Consider the following 26,620-nt stretch of genomic DNA (forward strand, 5'->3'; position numbering starts at 1 on the left):
CACCACCTGTTACTCAATACAATCTGAACCGAGCATCGGTACTCTCAATATTTAGCGAGTTACCCGCTTTAGATGATATAGGTTCTATTGATATAGAACAAGTTGAATTTACTGATGCTCTGAACAGATCATCAGTGACTTTATGGCTTAACTCCCGTGTAGTTGTTAACGCCATTTGGGCGGTCAAAGCTGAACTTTTTGACCTAGGCTTTGTTCTTCTATCTGGACCCACCTCTACTGATGTTAGGAACAACAACATGTCAATAAAACCTGCCAATAAACCGTCCCCATCAAATCAACCATCTAGCAATCAAGCATGTAATTGCAGTCATCAATCTGGTCAATGTTAGCTATCTCAAGCTGACACACAAAAACTGTCTATAATTAGCTGGAATTCACAAGGACTCACGCATTTAATTAATAATGTGAACTCAAGTCTCTTGTTCCAAGATATTATCATGCTGCAGGAGACTTGGCTAATGTCCTCTCCATCCTGGGACAATTACGATATTTTTCTGAAACCAGCTACCAAGGGTATTGCAGGGAGACCAGTTTCAGGTCTATTAATTGCTGTTAAGCAAAGCATTTTTACCAATTCACAATTATGGTATGCACCGAATTCTTATGTACTAATGCTTAAACTTTATAGGAATAACATATTACATGTGCTTATAAATGTGTATTGGAATCCCTCTGGGATTTCTGACGAAGTGTTTCTGGAAAGCATGAATGAGGCTCTGGAATTAATATCTTATGAAAAACAACCCATCAGATTGATAATAGCTGGTGATCTAAACTTACATTGTCTAGAACCTGGGAAACAAAAAAATTCGATCAGATTAAGGAAGTGGACAAACTTCGTAAAATCCAGAAATCTCTTCATGCTGAACGGATCCTGCTCGACTGATCTCCCGCCAAATCCAACTTGGCATAGAGGAAACAGTACTGCGATCATAGATTATATTTATGTGAACAGTGAATGGTTGCACTTAATTGAAACTTTCCAGGTACAACATTCTAACGCAAGGAATCACAATCAGTTGAATGCTGTTTGGACTGACAAAGGTGGAGAGATAAAACATAATGTATACAAAAACGGTTCCATTACTATTAACACCGCACATAATAGATTAATTTGGTCAGAAAAATCTCTCGAAGCATTCAAAGAATGTTGTAGCTTGCGGATGAATAACCAACCGACAGACTCTCATGCTCCTCCCATTCCATATCCTGACCATATGCAGTTGTTCCAACCAGACTATTAGGCACAAAACCAAACAAGTGCCACATCTACATGTATACAACCATGAGATCAGAATCATGAAATCACAAATTCGATTTAAAAAAAGAGCTGTTTTAAAACTGCCCAAAGCCAGCCAACTTCAAGCTCTCATACAAATTAAAACTAAATATAGGAACTGGTTGAGGAACATGAAAGCCAAACTATATCAACATGATGGGAGCAATTTGTTAAAAGTACTGGCCTCCAAGAATTTGGCTGAATCCTGGAAAGTCATCAATCAGGTAACAGGTGGACACCAAATAGCTGTTCAGATGAATGATGTAAAAGAGGAAACATGGATTAAATATTATTCTTCATATATGCCAAATCTATCCCTGAGCATCCTTATCCGCTTAATGAGAATGATGATAGGATTAATCTAAAGTTTGAAAGAGATGGCATTTTATATTGTATTCACATGTCTAGCAGATCAAGGGCTCCTGGCCCAGATGGATTATCAAATCAGGAAATGAAACAATTCCCTGAACTATGGACAGGCATACTAAACATCATGTTTAAAATTATTCTTTATAGGCAACAAATTCCTATCTCCTGGAAGCATTCAATTACCATTCCAGTTTATAAAAAAAGGTGATCGAGCTAACCCGGCAAGTTATAGACCAATCTCCTTGCTTGATGCCCCTAGCAAGATATTTTGTCGTATTATACTTAGAGAACTGAATGAGTGGTCTAAATTAAATCTCAAGAGAGACCCCTTTCAGTCAGGTTTTGTACAGGGGCTCGGAACACAACCAAATATGACTGCCATTAATTTGCTGTCCGTAAACAACCACTTTATTTTGCTTTTATTGATTTCCGCATGGCTTTTGACTCAATAGATCGAACCTTATTATTTAACAAATTAAAATTATTTGGCTGTCCATCGTCCTTACTGGCTTTGATAAAACAACTACATTCAGAGACGACAATGCAAGTTCGTCCCTCAATGGACGGCTATTTAACTGCGAAATTTGACTTAAGCAGGGTTGTATAATGGCATCCATCTTGTTTAATCTTTTTATTTTGGACATGGGAGCTGCTTTTGTGGACATTGTTTCAGATGCTCCGAAACTTGGAATCCAGCGGCTAGTTTGGTTGCTTTACGTTGATGATTTGGTTTTGATATCCCAGGCACCATGAGGACTCCAAAACCTATTAACAGCGCTAACATCCTATGTCACTAAAAACAACTTAGTAGTGAATTTAGAAAAGTCGCAGATTATGGTATGCAAGAACTCAATGAAACCACAGAAATTCTCCTTGAAAAGCTGGACTCTGTATGATAAATCCTTAGAAATCGTAAAAGAATATAAGTATTTGGGAATAACAATCCCGAATACAACAACAAATACTGTATTTCTTATCAATATAAAATCCAAATTGGTTTCCTTAATCTCCCAAGCAAAAATTTTGATCTATAAATTTGGGAAATGTACATATAAACACTTACTGCTATTCTATGAGCAAAAGGTAATCCCCATATTAACTTATGGTACTGAATCAATGTTATATTTCATTGACATTGTATGGAACAAGCTTAAGGCACGTTTTTGGCGAAAGGTGCTATTCCTTCCTGATAGCACTCCAATGCCAATTATAAGATTTGGATTGGGCATAGTTTCTCTAGCCAGTCAAGTCAAGTGGTGCATGTGTTCCTTTTTTGGAAAATGCCTCACAGGCCTAGAAACTAACAATATGCTGAGTGTGGTAGCCCGCCAATTAGTTCAATCAAAATCTCATTTTCCAAATAAATGGCGCAATGTGGTTTTGAATACGTTAACTGAGGCAGATATTACCATCAAGCTTCTGCTGGAAAATCAAATTTGTGCTAAAATAAAATTTTATTAATGGATTGGATGGTAAATAGAGAATCTTGTTTAAAATATAAAGATTCTGAGAGTCACACTTTTGAAGATAAAAAATTGCGTTGTATGTCTACCTATTTGCTGAAATGTCCCTCCCCAATAATAAGAAAGAAATACTTACGTTTCAGATTAAATCAGTGGCCCACTAGAGACATTCTTGTGAGGAGAAAAATCCTACCATTGAATATGAATTTCTGCAGATTTTGTAAAAACTACACAGAAAAGGAAACTTTACAACACGTTATAATCTCTTGTCCTCAACTAATTGTTCAATGAGAGAAACATTTATCGAACAAGTTAAATCTGTTTCATGCTGCTGAGGATAAAGAGATATGGATCTTGCTTTTTCAAAGTCCTAAATTCACTGTATGAAGTCAATAGTAAAATTTTTATATTAAGTATTTCCTGATAAAAATGGTTCATTTTTTAAGTGGAATATGTGTTTTATAATCCTGCATTGTATATAATGTTTAGATAAGTAATTGTTAATAAAATAATTACGAAATGTTATGTTATATAGTTATATTTGTTCATGGTAAAAAATAAGTTGTATTTGAAAAGTTGATTTATCAGCTGAATCAAATAAAAATAAAAAAAAATAAAAAATAAGCAGCTCACACCTCTGACTAGCCCGCACCTTTTAAGTCCACAGAGATCACAACTGGGCCTTAAGGTCATGGAATGGCTGCCAGACCCACCATGATGGATGACAGTGTGACAGTGATTGACTTCGGCAGACAAATCATTGGTCCTGAAGAAGATGAGCCCAATAAATTAAGTCATCGAAACATTGAATACCAGCCCAAGGGCTGGGGTAGAGAGTTCCTAAAAACAAGAATACCTAAGCTGTGTTCCGACACAGCATTTTAGTTAACAGTTAGCCCTCACCTTGCATTGGCTGTACACACTTCACTGTGGGTGAATAAAAAAGGCTTGTTTGTCCGTATAAATAGCCCCCCCTGAAATGTCCAGTATGGTACGAGATATTTTATTCATCTCTTTCTATTGATGGCAACTGTAGCCATGTTTTCATAGCTGTTTTAGACATTTTTATTATACAAACTGTATAGACAGGGGCTCCTCTCCCTCTTTTCGGCTAGATAGGCACGCACCACTGATCACCTAGGGCGAGCACCCTGACAGGGACACGGTGTGCTTCTATGTAGGTGCAATCGTAGTGGTTCAATAGATTGAATCGAATGCAAAATCATTGTTTTATTATTTATAGCGCGTGCCAGACCCGAGGGTATCAGTGCGCGGAGAAAGACAGGCAGAGTTCTCAGCTTCATTACAGTAATGTGCATATAAACATACATTCAAAAGGGCAGGTGGTCATAGGTATATACATAGTAAACAAAAATAGTGGATAACGTTCAGGGAAATAGTGTGCCGGTGGGGATAAAATACAACAATAATATACAGCATTGGAGACAAGATAGAATGTGCCAAGCAAAAGGTTAACCATGTACAGTTGGGCTGGTCATGGAGGTCCGTAAGAGGAACATTGGTTAATGGCCGTTTTCCTTAAGCCAATTAATGATATTCTGTTGAAAGTGATGGTAAGTTTGGTCTGTTCTTAAGGCAGGTGGTAGGAAGTTCCATTGCTGGCTGCTTTGACTGGGAATGCATCTATATATGTTCCATATCAGTTTGTGTGTGCTAAAAGATGTTAGAAATATAATGGTGAATACCCAGAGAGGTTTTTTTAATTGCGTTAGTCCCCGACTGTGTACACATTGATACAGTCCAGACAGACTAGCTGTGAGGATCTTGGTAAGGGAGTCCAGTTAAGCATTATGAGATATATATATATATATATATATACAGTAAACATATGGTTCCAGTTTCTCGTTCGTATAGTTTATAAAGACCATCCATTGGCCATAGTCATGCAGTGCAAGCACCCCCCACCCTCCAACTGACACAGCCAAAACATTCACACTTAAGCACTCATCAACATTCTCCTGAGCCATTAGTCACACCATTAACCAACATTCCATCAGCATTCAGAGATGGCCAGCAGGTTAACATTCATACATGAGAACAGTCTGAACCATTTATTTTAACTGATTCATTCTCCCTGAATTACTATTTTAAAAAACATGAGCGTGTCTACTAACGAACCCCTCAGAATCAAACCTCTTCTATTTAATCCCCATCTCCCCAACGTGAATTCCTCTCTTGGTCTCATCTGGATCCGCCCCTCTCATCCAGGGTTCCTTCGATTACGAACCTTTCTGTTCCCAAAAGAAGATTCGATCGCTACCTATCCCAGTTGATTAAAGCGCTACTCCTTTATACGTTTCTGCTCTCTGCTTTCCATTCCCTACTGTCTGAATCAGTCTGTAGGGGCGTGGCACTCACCCCAGTGCCGTTGTCGCACACCACCACTTTCCTGCCCTGGCTGTCCATGCTGTCTTCGCTATCCTCGCCGGCTGGGGAGGGACCCGTAGCGCCTGCCTGCATTCCAACACCGGAAACCTCCGCCCTGCTGCTACCGCTGTGGGCTGGCTCGGACTTGGGAGCTGAGATGTGCAAAGACGCTATGCTGAGATCTACAAAGACTCTATAGCGTCGCCATGATAGAAAGGTCGGACTCGCCACGGAAAGCAACAGTAACTGAGCACAGTAACTCGTCTAGTCTATCCAATGCATTTTTTAGTAACAAAAATACATATCAGCGAAAACATGTTGCTAAATGATTATTGATCAGCTAGAATTAATATTAGTATTAGTTATATCCTGATTTGATATATTTTGTTATGAAAATAACAAGTACGGGTCTAGAGGAAATACTTTTCTGATTGACAACATGTTTTTACAGAAAATCGCGCTCCTCTAATTATAGATTGGGGGGACACCTATATATTCAGCGAAGCAATGACACCAGAAGGCTGTCAGGCACACACGGCATCGGGGTGGTCAGTTGTCGCCAGAACTCTGCTAGTGTAGCTGCAGTCCTCCTTTTATGTTGACGCCCCGATCTTGGGTGACAAGACCCTACGATTTCCGCTCATCTGAAGATGTCCAATCAGATGGGCAGACTACTGCAGAGGTGGCGCGGTCGCTATGGAAATTAGATTGAGGCGTCCCATACATCTTTGAACTAGTAGTCTTCAGGAGGGTCTTCTCGTTGCTTGATTATCGTTTCAGATCGGGCGGATGAAATTCTACTCACCACAATCCGTGGTTACGATTTTACCTCGTATTAATGCTACAGTAAAATATTAGGATATTTACACGTTGACCACGCATATAGCGTTTAACTATATGTTTGACTCATGAAAGACAATTCTGTACCTTTGAAACGGGAAAGCGAACGATGCATCAAAAACAGCGCGCGACCATGTTAAAATGGTGCTGATTGTGTTACGGCGTGCCATGATCTCGGTTTATATTTACTTAATGCTTTATGTCTGTTTTACGATTCCCCAAACTATCTGTTTTCGGCAATGCTCGGTATGTGGATGTTGTTTTTTATGTTTCTGGAAACGCGGACATGTTATGCGGGTGAAACGGGTTCCACTAGAAACAGGTTAACTTCAGTGTACACATCCTTGGTTTGTCGAGTGGACTATGTGGCGGTGTATTTCAGTAAACATAGAGGATTCCAACAGACCCCGCCCAGACAAAGATCACCTGCCTCCCCTTACACTGACTGTCATGGCGATTTTGGGCACCTGGGCGTTCTCTTTGCCTGTGATAGAGAAGCTGAGTTCTCTGCTGCTGTCGCGGGTGCAGGCGACTGACTGCTTACGGCAAGCAATGACAGGTGAACGAAATGAGTAGCACGTACATGAATGTCAGCTCTGCACTTTATGTAGCGCTTCTCCCAGAGAAGTAGCCGTTCTCACTGCACCCTTATGTATTACTTCTCCCAGAAATGTGCATGCCAACCCTTTCGAATTAGGCAAAAGACAAGATTTTTCAAATAAAAATATCACTATTTGCCTGTTAGATGCTTGTTTCCCGGAGGCCTAGCACGAGGGGCTGGCTCCGGTCCAGGAGGCCGCGTGGCCTTGAGCGCGGCCTAGGCAGGAGCGCTAAATGAAAACACACACACGCTGGTTCACATTCGCCCGGAACTGCCTCCCACTCCAGGGGGCGGGGCTTTTATTTAGCTGCTCTACGTCACCGCGCTGCGGGACATAGGGCGGATATAACATTGCCCTTTTTAGTTATTTGTATCAGCACACAAAACCCTCGGGTATCTAGGTGCTATTTACAGGAAGTGCATATCACAGATAGTACAGTACCAAATACAATCATGTTGGTCACATTCAAAATAGGTGTGTGTATATAACCTGGCAAAGCCTCACCTCATGTTAGGGGGCGGGGAGGGGGGCTACTCAGGCATGCAGACATGCATAAGAGTCACAATATGTATAGGAACACAAACAGGCGCAGCTTCACCTCATGTTACGGGGGCTACATCAGGTATGCAAAGGAAGGCAATAGCACCATTTGAATGAGTGCACAAGCTCCTCCTGTTACAGGGGAGCTACAACAGGTATGCAAGTACCCGCCTGTTAGCCCGTGTTTGCTCAGGCACTGAAGTGAGACAATAATAATGAGGCCGGAATGCAATGAATCATGGAGCCTTAGAATGTAGCTGCTAACTCTTTAATGATCAGGCACAAACTGGCCTCTCTGGTGGTAATCCCGCCTACATACTAAACACGTGGGTGGCAACCCCCAAACACAACAATGGAAAGGGGACACGCCACCCTTTCCATTAACGATAGAAATAGAACATTACATCTCCCCCTTGCTTAACATAAACCTGGGGATGTTTTAGTTCATTTCTTCTATCCACCTTGAGGGTCTGCGCACCACTCTTCGCGAAGGGCTGCGTGCCGGTGGAATGTCACTTGCAGGGCAGTCGCTGGTGCTGTCGTCAGCGTCCCTGTCTTCTCTGTATTCCGACTCTACATCAGATGAGTCCTCTTCCTTGGTGGGATCAGTGCTCTCATGAGCTCTGTCACCTACAAAAGTTCTGAAGAATGATGAGTTCCTTGTGATGATGACCCGGGGGCTAGCCGCAGTTATCATGGACGCTTGATTGTGTGTCACAGTCATGGGTTCAGGTTTAAATGCGGGGACGTCTTTGGCCTCTGGGTTCTGTCTTACTAATACTTGGTCTCCTATATGGAAGTGACGGGGTTTTGCTTTCCTCCCTAGATCGGCATATTCCTTCATCCTTGTTTACAGTTTCGACATACGTGTTGGGGAGAGAGGCATTTGGATTTTGTGGCAGTGTAGTACATACCACTCGCCCAAACATTAGTGCCGAGGGACGCTCTCCTGTCGAGCTGTGTGGAGTATTTCTGTAATCCCTTAGCAGAGTGCATATCGCCTGCATGAATGATCTGTTAGTGATAGAGCAAACTTGCAGGGCCCGTTTCAGATTCCCCATATATCTTTCGATTGCCCTGTGGCCACAGTGGCGTAATCTTGCGGTGTTGAAAACCAAGATGTTCCACAAACATGACAAAGTCGTGACCGCTGATTGGTGGGCCATTGTCTGATTTTACTATAGACGGAATCCTGTAGTCTGAAAATGTCTTCTCTAACGCCGGTATTACTGCTTGGGCACTTGTGGAGTGAATGAGGTGCACCTCAGATAATCGTCGATAATTACCAACACGTCCTTGCCATTTGCCAGCGGGCCAAACATGTCGATGGAAACTTCGTCCCATACCTGTAATGGCATTGATGATATTCTGAGGGGTTCCGGAAAGGTGCGTGGGGCGACGGCCTTGTATGCAATGCACTTGCCTAGTAGTTCTACTTTCTCATACATCTGGGGAAACCACACTTTGGTTCTCAGCTGTTGTTTTGTCCATACAATTCCTCTATGTCCCGAGTGTGCTAGTGCGAGCACTTGATCTTGCAAGCTTGCAGGGATGACAATTCTGTTCTCTTTCAGCATGAGTCCTTCTGGCGACATGGACAGCATGTGTGAAATGAGTTTAAAGGTGTGGAAATGTCTCTCCTTGGCTACTGACAACGGCTGTCCATGGTTGATTTTGATGTGCCACTGGCCTGACCTAATGCATTCTTGTACTTTTTTGAAGTAGGGGGTTTTTCCTCAGAGCTTCCGTCAGTTGTTCACTAGTGATGGATTTGGGAAGTGCATTGAATATTAGATAACGTATGTATTAGTTCGCTTTGATGGACTGGCGCTCATCCTGAGCTGGAAATGGGTACCTGGACAGGATGTCTGCTGGGTTAATGTCCTTCCCCGGGTGGTGTATGATGTTGAAGGAATGTTCCTGCAGCCTGAGTCCTCACCTTGCGATGCGGGGTTGCATCTTGGCTGTTTGTTTGCCATAAATTGTGGTGAGGGCCTGGTGGTCGGTGATGATGGTGAACAGGCGTCCATAGAGGAACACATGGTAGTGTTCACACGCCAACACAACGGCTAGGCATTCTTTCTCTGTTTGAGAATATACACATTCTGTTGGTGAGAGGCTGCGACTTGCGTATGCAACGATGCGCCTCGGGGAGTTAGGCGATGCTCCTGGTTTTGATTGTGCTAATATCGCTCCCAACCTGACTAGGCTGGAGTTAACGGTCAACTCTGTATTGAGGTCTGGGTCATAGTAAGCCATGCAGGATGCTGAGGCGATGTGCTTCTTGATTTCCTGGAAATCTTCTTTGCGTTCATTGGACAGATAGAATTCTTGATGCTTCCCTGTGAGTAGTCGGAGGGGCGTACTCATTGACGCAAAGTCTTGAATGTATCACGTACAGCTCCCAGGAATGACTGTACTGTGGACACAGAGGTGGGTGTGGGAGCCTCCACCAATGCCTGCACTTTCTCGGGATTCGGTTGTAGCCTGTCTCTTAAAAATATGTGTCCGAAAAATTTCAAAGTCAACTTGTTTAACTCAGACTTGTCTGGGTTGAGCGTGCGATGGGCATCTTCAAGGGCCATGCACACTCTCCTTAGAGTGTTGTGTATTTATTGCCTGGTGCCGAATATTAGAATGTCATCGCTATAATTTAAGCAATTTGGGATATGCTTGATCACCTGATGAAATTCATTTTGGAATATTTCAGCCGCTGATGATACTCCTAAACTGAGCCTTTTGTACCTGAACAGTCCCAGGTATGTGGAGAAGGTGGTGATATATCTAAATGACGGATGCAGTTCAAGCTGGTAACAGCCCTTATTTAAATCTAGTTTTCAGAACACTTTGGCCCCGTGTAGGAGATGCATCATGTCCGTCATCGTGGGCGTGAGATGACGTTCTCTTTCTATGGCTATATTGGGAGCCCTCATGTCAACGCATATACGGATGCTGGCTTTGTTCTCTTTTTTGGGCATGAGCACAATGGGGGTTCTGACGCATGCTGAATTATGTCTTGTTCCAACAGGGATTGTATTTCATTCTCCACATGCTTCTGGATGTTGAGGGGAATGCCCATGTAGTGTTGAGCAATCTGCTGTATTTGTGTGTTTATGTGTAGTTTGATCTGTTTGTCTTTGAGTTTCCAAAGGCCTTTAAATAGCGTCGGGAACATTTTCTAAATCATTTCCTTCCAGTCGGTAGTGTATGCAGACATGATCTGGTACATTATATGCATGACACCCATCTGAATGGCCAATCGGAAGACAAGTATGCTCCTCCTGGTACCTCTCCTTTGATGATGTAAATTCTGACTTTTAGACTTTTGTCCTTGTATTGGCATGTAGCTGTGAACATGCATCGACAGTTGAGTGGTTTGTTCGACCCATATGGGTAGATTTGAGTGTCAGATTCACTCAATTCCTTCTTAATGGATAGAGGCTTGTATGTTTTCTCATTTATCACGTTTACCGTAGCTTCAATATCAATCAGAAATTCACGGCTCTGTCCGTTTAGCTGCAGCAATAATGCCAGGCTGTATTCTGCCGCAATGCTGTTCCCGATGGCATGGACGTATCCTCTTTCTGTATCTGCTGGATGAGGAGGAGTGCAAAACCCATCGACATCACGGCAATTCTTCCAAGTATCTAATTTTCTGTTGCGGGGGGCGTCGTTGCGATTCTTGTCTGTACCTGTAGTGACTGGATTGATCACTTTTCTCTTCGCGCCATCTGTCTCTGCGTGATGACTTGCGCGGATTGCTGTAGTAGCTGCGCCTTCTGGTGGTGGGGGATCGCCGCTGGTGGTGGGGCAGGCTTTCCTGCCTTGAGCGACGGTCATCTTCTCTCCTGTAATCTCTGCCAGTTTCCGCTGGTTTAAAAAATGTGATGTTTTTGCAGACCGATTGAAAATGGTTCTCATCTCCACATTTGTCACAGTGATGACCAATAGCCGGGCATGGACCGGGCATGGACCAATGTGTGTGAATTTGTATCCACATATGTAGCACTTATTCTGTCTTATTCTTATTCTGAGGAGGCAGTTTGAGTAATTTTAATGTTACTGAGTGACTAGGTTTGCAAGGATAGTGCAGAATCTGCTTTCGCTAGCTGTAGTATTTTGTCCAGCGTACTGCTTTTCAGTAGTTGTTTTTTGCGGAACTCGGGGGATTCGCAGCCTGCTATTGCTTGTGACTTGAGTGCTTCTTCTGTCGAGTATCGGTCAAAGGCACAGTATTTTGCACGATTACTCAATCTCATCACGAAATTATCCATGCTTTCGCTTGTCTCTTGGGTGGTCGTATGAAAAATATGCCTCTCATAATCCACGTTCCTCAGCGGTGCAAAATAATTGTTCAGGGAATCAATTATGGTTTGAAACGTGTCAGTGTTATTTTCTGGCATTTCAAACACAATGTTTGTAACTACAGGGCCAAGCAAGTGCATTAGGATTCCCCTTAGACGGCGCTCTTCTCGGATTCCTGTTGCATCAATATATATTTGCAGTTCTTTAAGCCACCTGGCCCATCTAGGTGCCAAGCTGCTGATGTCAGATATGTTGAAATGTTGCATGGCTGTAGCTGCAGTGAATTAGTGTCACTTTCATCTTTGGGTGTGCAGTGGCGTGGAGTGGAGCTGGATTGCGGGCTCTGCAGACTGCTGTCAGCCTCATTGCTACACATGATGGCAGCCTCCTAAAATAATTTTAACCCTAATGCTAGCCTATGGGAGAATTAATTTCTCCCGCTTTCCGTGACAAAATCTCCCTCCCAGGTGCTTGATAATGTTGGCATGTATGCGTTTGCACAGCAGTTTATTTTGTATAGTAGTATTAAGTTGCAATGCTTGCTTTTTAGCCAGAGACAAGCCTTCACAGCCGGGCTGTCACAGAGTTTGGTGAGGCCTGGGTGTTGAAAAGATGCCTTGGACACCAGGTTATTGATTGATTTAGGTAAGTATGCAGTGCTTAATTTTTGGGGGTGTTTGCCAGGGCTAAGCCCTGGCACTTATTTTTGAGCCCAGGCACTTATTGTCTTAAACTCACTTTAATTATGATAGATGTGGTGATAGTCAGTGTATCAACCACAATGAGCAGGTGCGAGCTGTAGTGTAACCCCAAATATGTTGACACTGTGGAGAGCAGCTATGGGTGCTGGCAGCAGCTATGGGTGTTGTGTTGAAGCTTCATCAATATGATTTTGGAAAACGCAAATATGTTGCGGTGAGCCTTTCGTCATTGGGAGCCCATGCAGCTGCCGGCAACTCCCTGTTTCCGCAGTCACTGTGGGTTGAAGTGTGTTGTTAGACAGGGTTGTTTGAGGTGAGATGAGATGATTAGTGGTGCCGGTATGTTTGTGTTTCTGGCGTGGTTGGGAGGTGAATTTTGGGGGGAACAGGGGGTGTCACGACCGACAGTACCTGCAGTACTAATCCTTTCCCTTTTGGAAACCATGTGCCCCCTCGCTCGTGGAGGGGGCTGTGAAATGTGGAGGGTGGCCCATGCAACCCTTACAGACCAGGGAAGCTGGCTGAATTATGGGAACGCCGGTCACAGATAAGTGGGCTACGGAGCCTATCACAGTGATGACTTGAAATATACGGGGGTTCACTATTCATAAGAAATTCAGATTGATTACGAATTGTGTGAAAAACCATTGTCTGAATATATTATGTTTTGTAAGAGACTTACCTGGCCAGGGATGGTAAGCTCCCAAGCGCCCCCGGATGGGGGAGGTACTGTTTCTCTTTTTCCACCCATTCAAGAGGCGTAGCCACATATATCTACTGATCGTTAGATTACCGGCTGCATGAACAAATTGATGACAAGGAGGTATGTTATCTGATTCTGGCCGGGCAGTGTGGGGGGCTCTGACGACTCCTTAATACATATGCTCTGAATGTTGATAGCCCAGATTATTTTCAGAATTGTGCCATCACCTGCATACATTCCCGAACCATCAGGTCATCAAACGACTTTAACGTTGCTGTATCTTTAGACTTAGACAGATGGTCCATGGCTCAGCTCGCGTTCCGCAGCTAGGTGGATGGCTATAGCTGAATATCACGGGCTGTATGATGCTTGGCGATTCAAGCACCCTGCTGGCTGTCAGTACTCTTACTACTCTGGGGTACAGGGCAGCTCCTCAAGCATAGAATACGTTATGGTCTCAGTGGATATCGCCAGGACGATCATAGGAGCAAAGATCTTTCCCCAGACGCTGTCTGATCACTCTCCGGTAGTGGTCTCCTTTCTTGAACCCCCTCAAGTCCCTAGACACTTGCAATGGCGTTTTTAGAGAGTGTGCTTTGCAAGATGCAGTCCTCCAGGACCACTTTGGACAGGACATACAAAGTCATTCAAGGTATACGTTAGGGGGTGCTGTATTTCCAGGGAAGGAAGAGTGCTGAAGTGGCTCTGTAGATCTATAGCACTGCTGAAGTTTGGAATTAAGGCCCTGGAACTGAAACATGGCCACTGTAACACCTCGGCTATTGGGGACCAACTCTGGGGGGAAGAAAGGAAGAACTGGTCCTTCTGGCAGGCAGGGAGAAGAGGCTCCTTGGGGACTCCATAGCCGCCACTGCTTAGGGCGAGGGCGACCACCCCAGCCGGACCTTGGCCTAGACAATAAAACATGACTGACAATAGCGAGCCATACTAGAGATTGAGACTCCGGTTGGGACATCTACTGGGGACCTCGAGATGAATGACACTTATATGCATGCCAGGCTCAATCAACACGCAATTCCATTACACAATACTTGAACAGGATGGCATTAGGTTAGCTAGATCCAGTTCAGGGGGATAGATTAAATGAGCCCCTCTCTGACGAAGAAATTCGACGGGTAATACTCTCACTTCCAACATTAAGGCTGCGGGGATGGACAGGATTACAGCGGAAATGTATAAGGAGTATCCTGATCACCTTATACCTCACCTGCGCAGTATGTATGAAGTGGCCATGGCGTCTGGGGTCCTACCCGATCAACCAGGACTGCCTTCGTAACGGTGCTACTGAAAACCAATAAGGATCCCCAGCGATGTTCCTCTTATAGGCCATTGTCTTTAATAAATACGGACAATAACATCCTGGCTGAACTTTTAGTGGACAGACTTTTGCTAAATATGCCAGCACTGATCATCCCGGATAAGGCTGGCTTTACCCCGTGAAGATCCACCCAGAATAATCTACAGCGTTTATTCTCTCTTATGCACAGTGAGGATCCTGAAGTCCCACGGGTGGTTGTGGCTTTAGACACTGAAAAGGCTTTTGATTCCGTGGAATGGCCTTTTCTCTTTGAGGTCCAGAGGCATTCTGAGTTTGGGACGACCTTCCTTTGGTGGGTCCGACGTCTGTATACTGCGTCTAGGACAGTTGTCTATACTAACCGGATGATGTCTGGATTTATCACTCCCACTCGGGGCATGAGACGGGGATGTCCCCTTTCTCCCATTCTTTTTGCCCTCCCGATCGAACTAGTGGCCTGTTGCCTTAGAGAATATTATGCCCATAGGGGGATTAAGATCTGTTGCCATATTTCCACCATTTCTCTCTATGCAGACAATATGCTCCTGTATGTAAAAAAAAAAAAGAACCCTAGACAAAACCTTCAATCATTAGTGAAAGAGATCTGGCGTTTTGGTGATCCATCAGGACTAAAGATAAACGGGTCCAAATCCAAAGTGCTCCCGCTGACTAAGGGGTTCACCAGGTCGACGTGGGATACACCTTTAGATGGTGCCCACAGGGTATTCCGTGTTTGGGGATAGAGGTGACACCGACCTCGGCAGCACTTTTTCTGAAGAACTATGTGGTGGCACTTAAACAACTGGAGCATAAGGTGGAGATGTGGATACTTCTTCCCATATCGCAGGCTGCACAGATATCTTTAGCCAAGATGGTGGTTCTTCCGGGACTCTCATATATTTTTAATAACGTACCGATTCTCGCCCCGCCAGTTTCTGGACTAGGCTAAGGAGGCTAATGGTACACTTGGTGTGGGCTGGCAAACAGGCCAGGATATCCTATGACGTACTGACTCAACCACACGAGAAGTGAGGCCTCGAATATCCCAATATATATGTATACTATCTCGCTGCACAAATACAATATTCAGTTTGGTGGTGTTCCCCTTTCTCTTGGCTTCCGCACATCCTGTTGAAGAAAGCAACCACGCACCCAAATGACGTAAAGGGCCTGCTGTGGGGCGACTCGAAGACTGTTGCGAGATCGGAGATTTAACCAGTGGAAACCACATGTAGGGCTTGGAACCGCTTGAAGCAAGTAGCTGGGGTGAGAGTACTTTACTCTCTGGTGTTCTCTATTTACAGGGTGCAGGGATAACAATCGCAGTTGGAAAGATTTTCCGAATCCATTTTGAACAACTGGGGGTGCATTCGCTTGGGGACCTGATACAAGACAGTAAATTGGTGAGCTGGGATACCCTCAAAAGCAGAGGGGGGTGTGGACGGCAGTGACCATGTTATTGTTCTTCAGACTACGGAAGGTACTAAATATACAGTGGCCGAATTATCCAGAAGCCTCTTGTGCCTCCCCAATAGTGCAGTTCATTACTGGACCACTGAGCTGTACTAGGCTTGTGTCCTCCTTATATAAGATTGTTAAATTACAGAAGACGGGTGGCCAGAGTGGATTCATAGCCAGATAGAAGACTGCACTGGCGAAGGAACTGTCAGAGTTACAGGGGAATGTTTCAGGATTTCCGCCCTGTGTCTGCCCATTATGGGACAAGATAGAGGAAGCCATGGCCCAGATTTTAATAAACGCATACAATACTCTGCTAAGCTGTGGTTGCTGTCAGTGGTAGAGGTAGGTTCTCGCATTGAGAAGAGGTTGTTTGGTATGACATCTGTTATGAGGTGAACCTTGATCGGTAGGGCTCAGGGTGGAGGAGTGGGGGGGTGCAGGTCACCATGTTTTCAGGAATGGCTGAACCACCTTATTTCATGTGAGAGAAGAGAGACTCAATATGCTGTATCCCAACCGGGCCGGAGCAGGCCGCTGGATTACTGGGGCCATCACAGAACTTATGTACTGAAATTTCAGAGGCAGACCCCTCACCTGCTAGGGACATGTCTGATGTCGACTAGTACGTTTAGGGATCTTAAATGTACGCAGGGAACTAGGGTGGTTGAACATATAGCAGTTGGGAGTGGAGGACTGGGGGCCGGGGAGTGGTATATCGATATGTATTAGGTCTGGGGGAAGGAAGTTTGTCCGATTTGTGGGGTAGTCGTGTGTAACTTTCTAGCCGATATGGTCCTCTTTTCCTTTTCTCCAACGGGTATGTAATGCCTTATTGTTCTGGGAACTGTTTTTGGAGTGGGCTTTGGCAGGGGTTAATGTTTTTTTTTCTTTTTCTTTTTTGACTTGTATATTAAGGAAAATAATAAAGAAAGTAAACAGAAAAAAAGGGACTGACAATATCCAATATGTCAAAGGTCTCTTATCAGTGATTCTTGTGGTTAAGTCTCTCACTTGCACAACCAAGGTTCCACTCCTGACCGTGACATTGTTCACGGCAGCCATGCAGCTAAATGCTATTTTTTGTTATTTAAATCCTTAAACACACATGGTTTGGCGGCATCCGCCCTTTCAAAACTGTGGGTGGATGCCGTCCACCTGCGTGGTCCCTCGAATTGAGCCCTGCCTATGTGTAGCAACCATCGCCCACAGAATCTACTCCCAAGGAAAGCCATTCCCCAATACCAATTACTCTCTCCACTGATCTTTATCCCTGAGGATGATGCAATACCTTGTAGCAAACAAATGACTCCTCTCAGTAGATTGCACTCCGTTGTCACCTACTTATGTATTTGGGTGAATTCCTCCGGTACACACACCTCTAGCAAAATTATCTTTGACAACTTTGGTGGTTACTCTGGAGGTAAATTTGATTTCAGACCGCCTAAAGGTGTAGTCTACTAATACAAATAGCAACATTTGCTGCCCAAAATCACCCATCACATCAATTCCCACTTTCTCCCATACTGGCTGCAAAGGTACCAAGTCCACTGTTGGCTTTATTACTCTCCACACACGCATGACAATTCCTGACTGCTAATTCTACCATATTGTCCATTCCCTGCCACCAGTACTACTCTATCAATCTCCTCTTCATCAAACTGTGGCCTAAATGTCCATGGTGAGCATTTGGCACATTTCTTTCTCACTGCCCGAGGAGGAACAGACTTCTCTTTCCTCAGTATTACCCACACACACAGCACCAACTCATCTTCAACAATGGCATGCGCAGTCTCACACTGGGCCATTCTCTCTAAGCATATGTTATCACAATTTAATTCCTCATCCTCCTCTACCGTTCTCCTCCACTCCTCTTTTGGCATTGCTGCTCCGACGAAATCTCATAGCACACCACCCACATGTCCATGTGTTTCTCCCCATTCTCACAGTAAGACTCTACATTAGGTAATCGCAACAAGCAGCCTGTCACCAAATTATCCCTACCATGAACATGCTCCACTCAAAGCTTGAACTGTATATTCAATAACCACTTATCAACTCTGGTTGTTTCCATGCCTGATTAATCTGGTAGAAAACAAGTTTACCAAGGTTTTATGATCACTTCTTACTGAAAATGGTGAGCCCCACAATTCTGTTCTAAAAATAGCTCCCTGCTCAGCAACAGCTCTTCATCCCCTTCTCAATTACCGAAAACGTCCTCTCGCAATCATTCAATGCTCTCTAAGCAAAAGCAACAGGCACCTCTATGCACCCTTTGTCATGAAATCACACTACCGCCTCCTTTGGACCTCCTGGTCCATTCAACAACATGCCAGAATGCTCCCCACACCCTCCCAACATGGCAGACGCTGCTCCTTGATCAGTGGTATAGTTTCTAGTGCGCCTAGATAAGCGCCCCGCCCCGGGTTCGGTGCGTTTCAATGCGCTCACTATTCCTTGCCCGAGTGTTGTTCCTCGCGCTCGCTCCTAGGAATGCCCTTCGCTTCATTGTGCCTTCCTTGTTCTCCGCGACTGTGTCTTCCTCCTGCCACGGTGCTCTCGCGGTTATCCTTGGACCGCCTTACCTCTGCCCAGGATTTCCAGAGCCTTCCGGGCCTCGACTGCGGCTGCGACTCGTCACCTTTCGTGGCTCTATCCAGGACTGCTCTTGCGGTTGCCCTCGGACCACCTTACCTCATACCCAGGATTCCCAGAGCATTCCGGATTTCGACTGCGACTGCGACTCACCACCTTCCACAGCACTCCCTCCAGGACTTCTGCAGTTGCCTTCGGACCGCCGTACCGGCCCAGACAAATCATCCGTTGAACACTGGACTCTAGGTCAGCTGCCATAGACAGAGTGGCGTCTGAAGAAGCCCGTCCTTACCTCCAGGAAACGTGGGCAGCCAGATCCAACAAGAAAGAAGCTTACAAAGCCTAAACAGGTGAGCCCTCAAACCAGTTGTGATACCCTTGGTGTTGGCTCAATACGCTCCTGTTCCTTTCTTGCTAGAATCTACTATCAATATTCTTGCATCTACCAAGAACCTATAAAGAGTTGGGATTCTTCGCAATAGCTTCCTTAAAATCTGTACATGCTTTCTTCATTTTGTTTATCCACTCAAAGATGACACCTTTTCTTCAAAACCTCTCATAAAAATTGGAGCACATTTTGCATAAAATTCCACTGTACCCAAAAATGACCCCAATTGATCCTTCTCCTCCGGCTCACTCACCTCTTTGATGGCCTTTGCTAATTCTAGCTTCAGTTTGAACCCTTTCCCTGTTAATACATGCCACAAAAATACGTGACCTGGGATACCCAGAAATTACACTTTTCTTTTTTCATTATCAATCCTGCTTTTGCAGGCAGTGATTATTACAAGTGCTGTAACAACAGATTATGCTCACTCTGCCATGAACACACCAAGGGATCATCCTGGATCCAGTGGGCCTCATTCCGAGTATGGAGGTAGTCATGGCGCTGCTTGCGCCATGACTACCTCCCATACCAGGTCTGGGTCCGACCTGGTTCAATGGGGACTTACCGGTCCATTCCGACTCTGGAGGGACCAGTAAGTCCCCATTGAAAAATCCATTCCCCATTCCCATTTGAGCCCCCATAGGGTTCAATGGGAATGGGGAAGTAGCTAATAACAGTACTGCAATTTGCGGTACCATTATTAGCTCTCTGGTCCCTTAGCAGCTCCCGCTAAGGGCGCCTGGTAAAACCAGGCACCCATTGCGGGACCCGCTAAGGGACCTCGGAATAGGGCGCAAAGGGATTACCGGCACTGATGTCCTTAACGGTGCCCGGTATCCCTTTGCGCCCACCTCGGAATGAGGCCCAGTGTATACCTTTCTTTCCATGACCCTCTGGAAACCAGCATTTGCTCAAGCCAACCCAAATTGCATGCGTCTCTACTGGTATGCCCCAGGGGTATTATGAATGACATATGTCGTGGCTCAGGGAGGGTGCAACTCCATCTGATGGTAGTCCGAAGACAAATCCATAGTGGAAAACCTCCCCACCTTTCCCATTGTAGAGAACATATTGTTTGTATTGGGAAGTGGAAACTGGTCTACCCATATAGCCTTGTTGGCATCACTCAGATCCACACACACATATATCTTACCATAAGACCTTTGTATTATCACATTGGTTGACAACCATTCACTCAGTTCTATAATCCCTTCTTCCAAAGCTTCTTTAGTTCTTATCCCAAAGTATTCCCTCACACTCCAAGGAACCTGTCCAACTTTATGCACAGTGAGTATTGCACAATATTTCAATGTTGTAGCTGAAACCCTCCATCCCAATGGTATCCATGAAGGTGTCTGTAAATGTTCTTACTATATCTTCCCCATGTTCGTTATCGGAGAAAACCAACTGTATTTGATTCGCTTGACCAGGCTTTAGTTCCATTTGCAACTGCCCTGGTGCTTCCACCCCAACACATTACCACCTTTCTCAGTAAAGTACACTTTTCCCGTAATCACTGTTTCGTGAACCTCTCTTGTATCCAGCCTAACCTAAAATGCATATGGATACACCACTGCATGCAAAGGGGTCTGTCATTCTTCTGCAGACTCTCATTCTCCCTTTGTAAATCCGACTTTTACACTGCCATGGGACGCATGTCTAAGGTAAGTCCAATAGCATCTCAATCTGTGTTATTTACTGTAACGTCTGTCAAGGGTGGTCTGTATGGCCCATTGTCTTCTCCCTCTGTCACAGACAGTGCTTGGATATGTACCACCACCTTAGAAAAATACTTCCCCTCCCTCTTCTGAGGTCAATGCATGACACACGCATTCATGGTTTCTGCTTCACCTTTCCCTGGCTCATATGCTTGGCATACTCATGCAAAATGTCCTCTTCAGTTACATCTACAGCACACTCCTTTAACAACAGGACACTTTCTGTCTAGTGCCATGTGCCCATCGGTCCACATCGGAAGTGGGCACCTTTTAAAACGTGTACCAAAGGTAATTCTCGTGCCCCTCGAAGTTGATGCTTCCTGACCACCTTAAATAGCCATCTTTGAAATTGCTGTAGCCATAGCTCCTTCCACATCGGGTTGCAACAGCGTCTTGACCTCTTTATCAATACTCTCACTTCTTGCTTCCTTCATCTTTACATATCTGTTTCACTTCTTGCTCAATTCTATACTCCTTGCTATCTATGATGCTTCATTCAAGGTAGCCTACTTTGCTTACTGCCATTTTTCTTGTATACCGGGATCTGATGTACTATTTGATCCTCTTATATATTTGTTTTAAAAGACACATTGATATTAGTATTCTGAAATCAAACTTATAGGCATCCACCTTCTCCATGGTCATTTGTTTGCATGATAATAACTTGTACTGTTGCAAAACAATGTTAGTTTGATGGCCATATTGTTCTTCCATCTTGTGCATGGCGTGGCTGGGTGTCCAGTCAAAGGGTCGACTACAAAGGGTTTAATGGTCAAAGGATCGACACCAAAGGACCGAAAACAAAAGGATCGAATTTTTCTTTTTAAATTACATTTTATTTTTGGGGTTTTTGTTTATAGAATAAAAGTGGTTTTTACCACAAAAAACGGAGGTTGGCTAGGGGACACACCCAAAAACAAAAATGTAAAAAAAAGAAAAAAAGAATTTCAATCCTTTTTGTTTTTTTCGGTCCTTTGGTGTCAACCCTTTGACCATTCGATCCTTTGGTTGTCGATCCTTTGACCTACAACCGCTTGGCTGTACATTGTTTCCTTTGTTGGGTCATCGCTGCCTCTTTGCCTAGACAGTTAATTAAAGTCACATGTTTTCTCTCATCTGAAAATATGTTGCACCTATGGCAAACCAGTAGGAGGACTCAGACTAAGATTTGCCATGTTAACTGAATGTTTTATTCAAATAAAAAGAAAACGCCTATCCAGCCCTAACTTTATGAGGGAAGTTCCTGCCTAACCAACCAAAAAAATAAGGATGCTCGTCAAAGAAAAAGTCCTGAGTCCAAAAATAAGGCTGGAACAACAGCCTTTGTCCTTGGCTTCTACCTGGACCAATCATTTGGATCTCTTTTCCATAGGTTTTAAAAGTTCATCAATGTTGCAAAATGCAGTTCACAACCTCTCTACGCGTTCTCTATGTCAAATCTCACTTTTCTCTCTCCAAGAAGAAAGGTTTCCATGATAGAATTGCACCAATTTCAACTTGGTTCTGGACAATGTTCTTGTTTTATATACTTGGACTTCCAAAGCCCTCTGATAGGCTTACTTTATCTCTGTCTTGGTGGGGTGTCTGCCTGTTTGAGGTTTCGCAACTCTTGTGGCTTTCCCAGCCTCAAATGCTAGTTTCTCAGGGCTCTCCAAAGCCCTCTGACCCACTAATACACTTGCTTCAACTCGACTTAGGTAGGGTGTCTGCCCGCTCGGGTTTATCAAGTTCCTGTAACCTTTGTGGCTTTCCCAGCCTCAAATGTCGCTTTCACCTCTCTCAACAGTGTTACCTCTTTGGGAGCTTTCACTTCCCAGCTGCTGCTTGGCAGCTAATCTACTTTTCATGCAGAGTTCAGGCTTCCAGGTGGTTCTCTGCTGCAGTCTGGTCTCGGTGTCGGTTAACGGGCCCCAAACACACCACGGCTTCCGTGCGGTTGTATCACCAGGCGAGACGGTTGTTCAGCAGACCCACGTGTGCCCGGAGCAAAGTAGAGCAACGTCCAATTAGCATCCAACCTCCCCGATGTGATCGAGTATGGCATAGGCCTTCCCCCAATCAATTGCCAAGATTTGTACCCTATTTTGAAACGTCATAGCTGACGATTTGTGTGTCCTTTTTTATGTGCTGTCCGTCTATTGTTTAGCAGAGCACTCTTGGGTAGCAGAGGCCTCTGCTTGCATTTATCTTATATAAATTTGTTTTACTTGCAATTATTCTCCTGGTCTCATTCCCTGGTCTCAGGTATACGTGCTTTGTTGGATGTGAGCTTTCACTGCCCAGAGACTGAAATAACATATGGCAGCAGTTAGATGCATTGTGCAGGCCAACATCATTAAGACCCAATAACATCAGAAAGGCTATAGTGATAGAAAAGCAGTATTAAGGTCCTTTTCCATCAGACAAAAGGTTCTAGTTTGCCCTTCATCTGAAAATAAAATGCTTTCTATGTGGCATGGTCCCTACGAAACAATAGAGCAGACAGGGCCTTATGAATACTGGGTTGGTTTCCCAACCAGACAGAAAGATGAAAACTCGCATATATCACGTAAATCTTCTTGAAGAGTGGAAGGAGAATCCCATTGAAGACACTACAAGGCATAAATTAGTTTTCAAAAATTGATAAGCAGAGTTTGCTAATTAAAATATTTTTGATTAGCAAACAGACCCATTTGATTAGCAATTTTGTACTAATGTTAATGTCACCAGAAGTTATTCGTACCCAAGACATGAAATGAGCAACAATACAGCAGTTTTGCGTAACGCTGAAATAAATTTGTGAGAGGAGTCAAGCCCTGCAAATTCGTTAAACTTCAGCCAGACTTGCAGGTCGGGTAACTTAGTTTACCTATTCAATCTAAGAGAAATATATTTGATCCATAGCAACAGGGGACAACAATCTTAAAATGTGGTTTCTGTAAAATGATTCATGTCACTTTAAAACCAACTTTATGTTTGGCACACTGCTGCCACCTTGAGGACAGCCATGCACAGAAACATTTGATGTTTACTGCAAACAAAGTCGATGTTAAATAATAGTTTCAAACCTCTCTTATGAATGCTACTCTCCATTCATAAAATCTACTCGACTTTTTGAATGGACGAAACAACTTTGCGAGCCATAGCTGAGTGTCTGTAAAATGTAAAAGATCAGCTACATGAATGGACACAAATAAATAGATAGGATAAAAAGGCTCAGAAAACTGTTTGGCCAGCTGTCTCCTGCAGGTGGTAATATGTAATACAATCATGAAGCAAAGCTAGCTCTGGAGGCTAACTACAGTGTTTGGCATTGCAGCAGATCTTTAGATGTACAGATCGGATCTAACTATTGATCACTACTTTGAGCAAGCATTTAGTTCGCTTTGTGTATTTATTATGAAAGAGGAAAGAAAGAACTAAGCAGAGTGGATTGCGTAGCAGGCAGAGAACTGGCAAAACTAGGTGGAATATTGTAGTTTGTGGTAATCTCTCTTTCAGGGTACCTGGTATAAAGCAACAGGTTGATAATATAGAATGTCAAGGAGTATGGTTTGAGCACCAGTTGCAAGATGTATGCAACCTGCAGTTTACAGAACTAGGTAGCCATCAAAAGCATTTGATTATGTGATAATTTTTGAATTTCTTTTAAAGTTGTATTTAACTGTATCAACAGTTTTTATAAAAATAAAACCAATTCCTCATTGAGGTTATTTCTTCATTTGTTTCTTAAAATGTCTTTAGGTTAGGTTACAGTGCGAGGGCTAAGTCCTTTCCTGTTGCGTCTTCTAAATTTGAGTATCCAACTCGAGGCTATGCAAAAAATTTCCCATTGCTATAACTGGTCTTGGACTTAGCCTGTTCATCAAGTACGTCCACCAGTAGTCTTTGTCCATCCTTGAAAATTTTGAATGTAAGTGTCTGAGGTGATTTTCTCTATTGGAGATTAAGCCAGGGCATTCGAGAATCAAGTGCTTCAAAGTTTCAATTATACCTGGCGTCGCACAGAATCGACAAAAGTTATCCTTTGATTACCCGCGAATTCCTAATACTTCTTTTGTTTTCAGGATAAGTCTTGCTCTTAGGAAATTTGAGCGGAACTTCTTGTTTGGGAATTTCAGAAGGTATCCAAGGGGCTCGTTTATTTTTTGCGGGAGGTAAGTGAGCTGTAGACTTTGGATTAATCTGAAGTTCCTCTTCTGTGCTTTCTATCTCTTTTAGGATTGTATGATTTTTTCCTAATCCATACTTGAAGCATTTTGTTCGTGCCTTTCTCCATTTCTTCATGGATGAGTGTGCAAATTTTCTCTTCAGACGTTCTTATTTTCCTATAAAGCATCAAGCTGTTAAGAGAACCGTACCCTTGAGTGAAGTAAGGCTGAGTTCTCTTCTTATCAAGGCCATTGGAGTCGAGGCAGGTTAACGGAGTAGTTTCCTCCAAAGAAAACCTTCTAATTTCGGCCAGATGGTTTCAGGGATGTTTGGCATGGCTTCAACTCCGTAAGTAAGTGCGGGCACCACTTTTGCCTTGTAGAAGTTGATTGCTGCTTTGAGTGAAAAGTGACCACATTTTTTGTCCAAGATCATTTGGTTGGACAAGGTTTTGTTTTTGAGGATCAGCCTTTCTTGCATCGGTTGCTCATTGGTTTTGTTACTGAAAGTGATGCCTAGGTATCTAAAGCTTTCTACTTCTTCAAGTCTTGCACCCGCAAGGAACCAAGCAACGTGAGATTTTCTTTTAGGTGCCTTGACCAATCGCATCACTTTGATCTTCATCGGGTTGCACTCTAAATCGTTGATTTTAAGATATTCATTCAAATTGTCCAATTTCCTCCGATGTCCGATCTGGGTTTGGTCAATTAAAATGATATTGTCGGCGTATAGCAACTTGCTGACCTTTTCTGTACCCAAAGACGGTGGAAATGCTTTAGCTTTTTTATTTCATGGTGTTGATAATCTCCTGTATAAGCATTATAAAGGGCTGGCGCCAAGGGGCATCCTTGCTTCACTCCACGATTCGTGGGGATGGTTGCTGAAAGTAGGCCTGTGCCAAAGAGCAATACTCTCATGGATGTCTGAGAGTGAAGTTCATATATCGGATCCAACAACGACTGTGGACAGTTCCAGTTAATTAGCTTTTTCCAAAGTTTATCTCTATTGACCATGTCAAAAGCTCTAGACAGGTCAATAAAGGCCAAGAACATAGGAGGGGCCCCTTCTAATACCCTGGCCTTCAAGATGTGTAGTGTGAATATATTGGCCGTGGTGCCTAGATTTTTTGTAAAGCCTGTCTGAAACCGGTCCCAGCCATCCGATGAGGCAACCCAGGCCTTGAAACTGTCCAAAAGAAATTAGCCAAAGAGCTTTCCAATGCTATCAAGCAGTGTGATAGGACGATAGTTGTTAGGATCTTCTCTTTCACCTGATTTGTATATCGGCACCACATTTGCTGTTTTCCAAGTCTGGGGAATAGATTTTTTTGAGGCACAGGATTCGAAAATTTCTGCCACTAAAATCTAATCAGCCCGCAGGATTAGACTTTAAGTCCATATTGGAAAGTCCATCCGGGCCTGGCACACGTGATGACTTAAGTTTATTGATTTTGCTTTCAATGTTATCTGGAGTGAGTTCTATGTCCCATTTGATGTTTGTTTCCTCGGGAATTTTAGTTGCGTGTAGTGGAGAGGCAAAAAGACTGGAAAAGTGAGTAATCCAAGACTCTTGTGAGACACTAGATGTTAAACTGTCTTGTGCTGAGTGGTTTTTGGATGATATTAATGCCCAAAACGCTTTTGATTGCTTACCGCTAAGCGTTCAGAACATTGCTTCGGAATCTTCTTGGTATAATTGAATTTTATACCCTTTTAACCAGTTCTTGTATCGGTTGCTCACCACCCGTGCTTTCAATATATTGGGAATCGAAGGAAAGCGAAGAGCTTTTCTTTTCGCTCGC

General features: G+C 43.7%; 2 protein-coding genes across 3 annotated transcripts in view; one reads left to right on the forward strand and one right to left on the reverse strand.

Moving 5' to 3' along the window:
* The window catches only part of LOC138467868 (actin-related protein 2), a 599,885-nt gene extending 594,201 nt beyond the window's left edge, over positions 1-5,684 (reverse strand). Inside the window, exon 1 of the mRNA XM_069608160.1 lies at positions 5,512-5,684. Within this exon, the coding sequence (XP_069464261.1) occupies positions 5,512-5,613 (102 nt within the window). The 5' untranslated portion in view covers positions 5,614-5,684. The remainder of the gene's footprint in view (positions 1-5,511) is intronic.
* A 1,028-nt stretch (positions 5,685-6,712) lies between these two features.
* LOC138467869 (N(4)-(Beta-N-acetylglucosaminyl)-L-asparaginase-like) overlaps positions 6,713-26,620 on the forward strand; it is a 601,150-nt gene continuing 581,242 nt past the window's right edge. For both annotated transcript variants that reach the window (XM_069608161.1, XM_069608162.1), the window contains exon 1: positions 6,713-6,919. In XM_069608161.1, the coding sequence (XP_069464262.1) occupies positions 6,724-6,919 (196 nt within the window). In that variant the 5' untranslated portion in view covers positions 6,713-6,723. The remainder of the gene's footprint in view (positions 6,920-26,620) is intronic.

The sequence above is a fragment of the Ambystoma mexicanum genome, chromosome 4q, assembly GCF_040938575.1.
Source record: "Ambystoma mexicanum isolate Mex_15411 chromosome 4q, UKY_AmexF1_1, whole genome shotgun sequence".
Lineage (NCBI taxonomy): Eukaryota > Metazoa > Chordata > Amphibia > Caudata > Ambystomatidae > Ambystoma > Ambystoma mexicanum.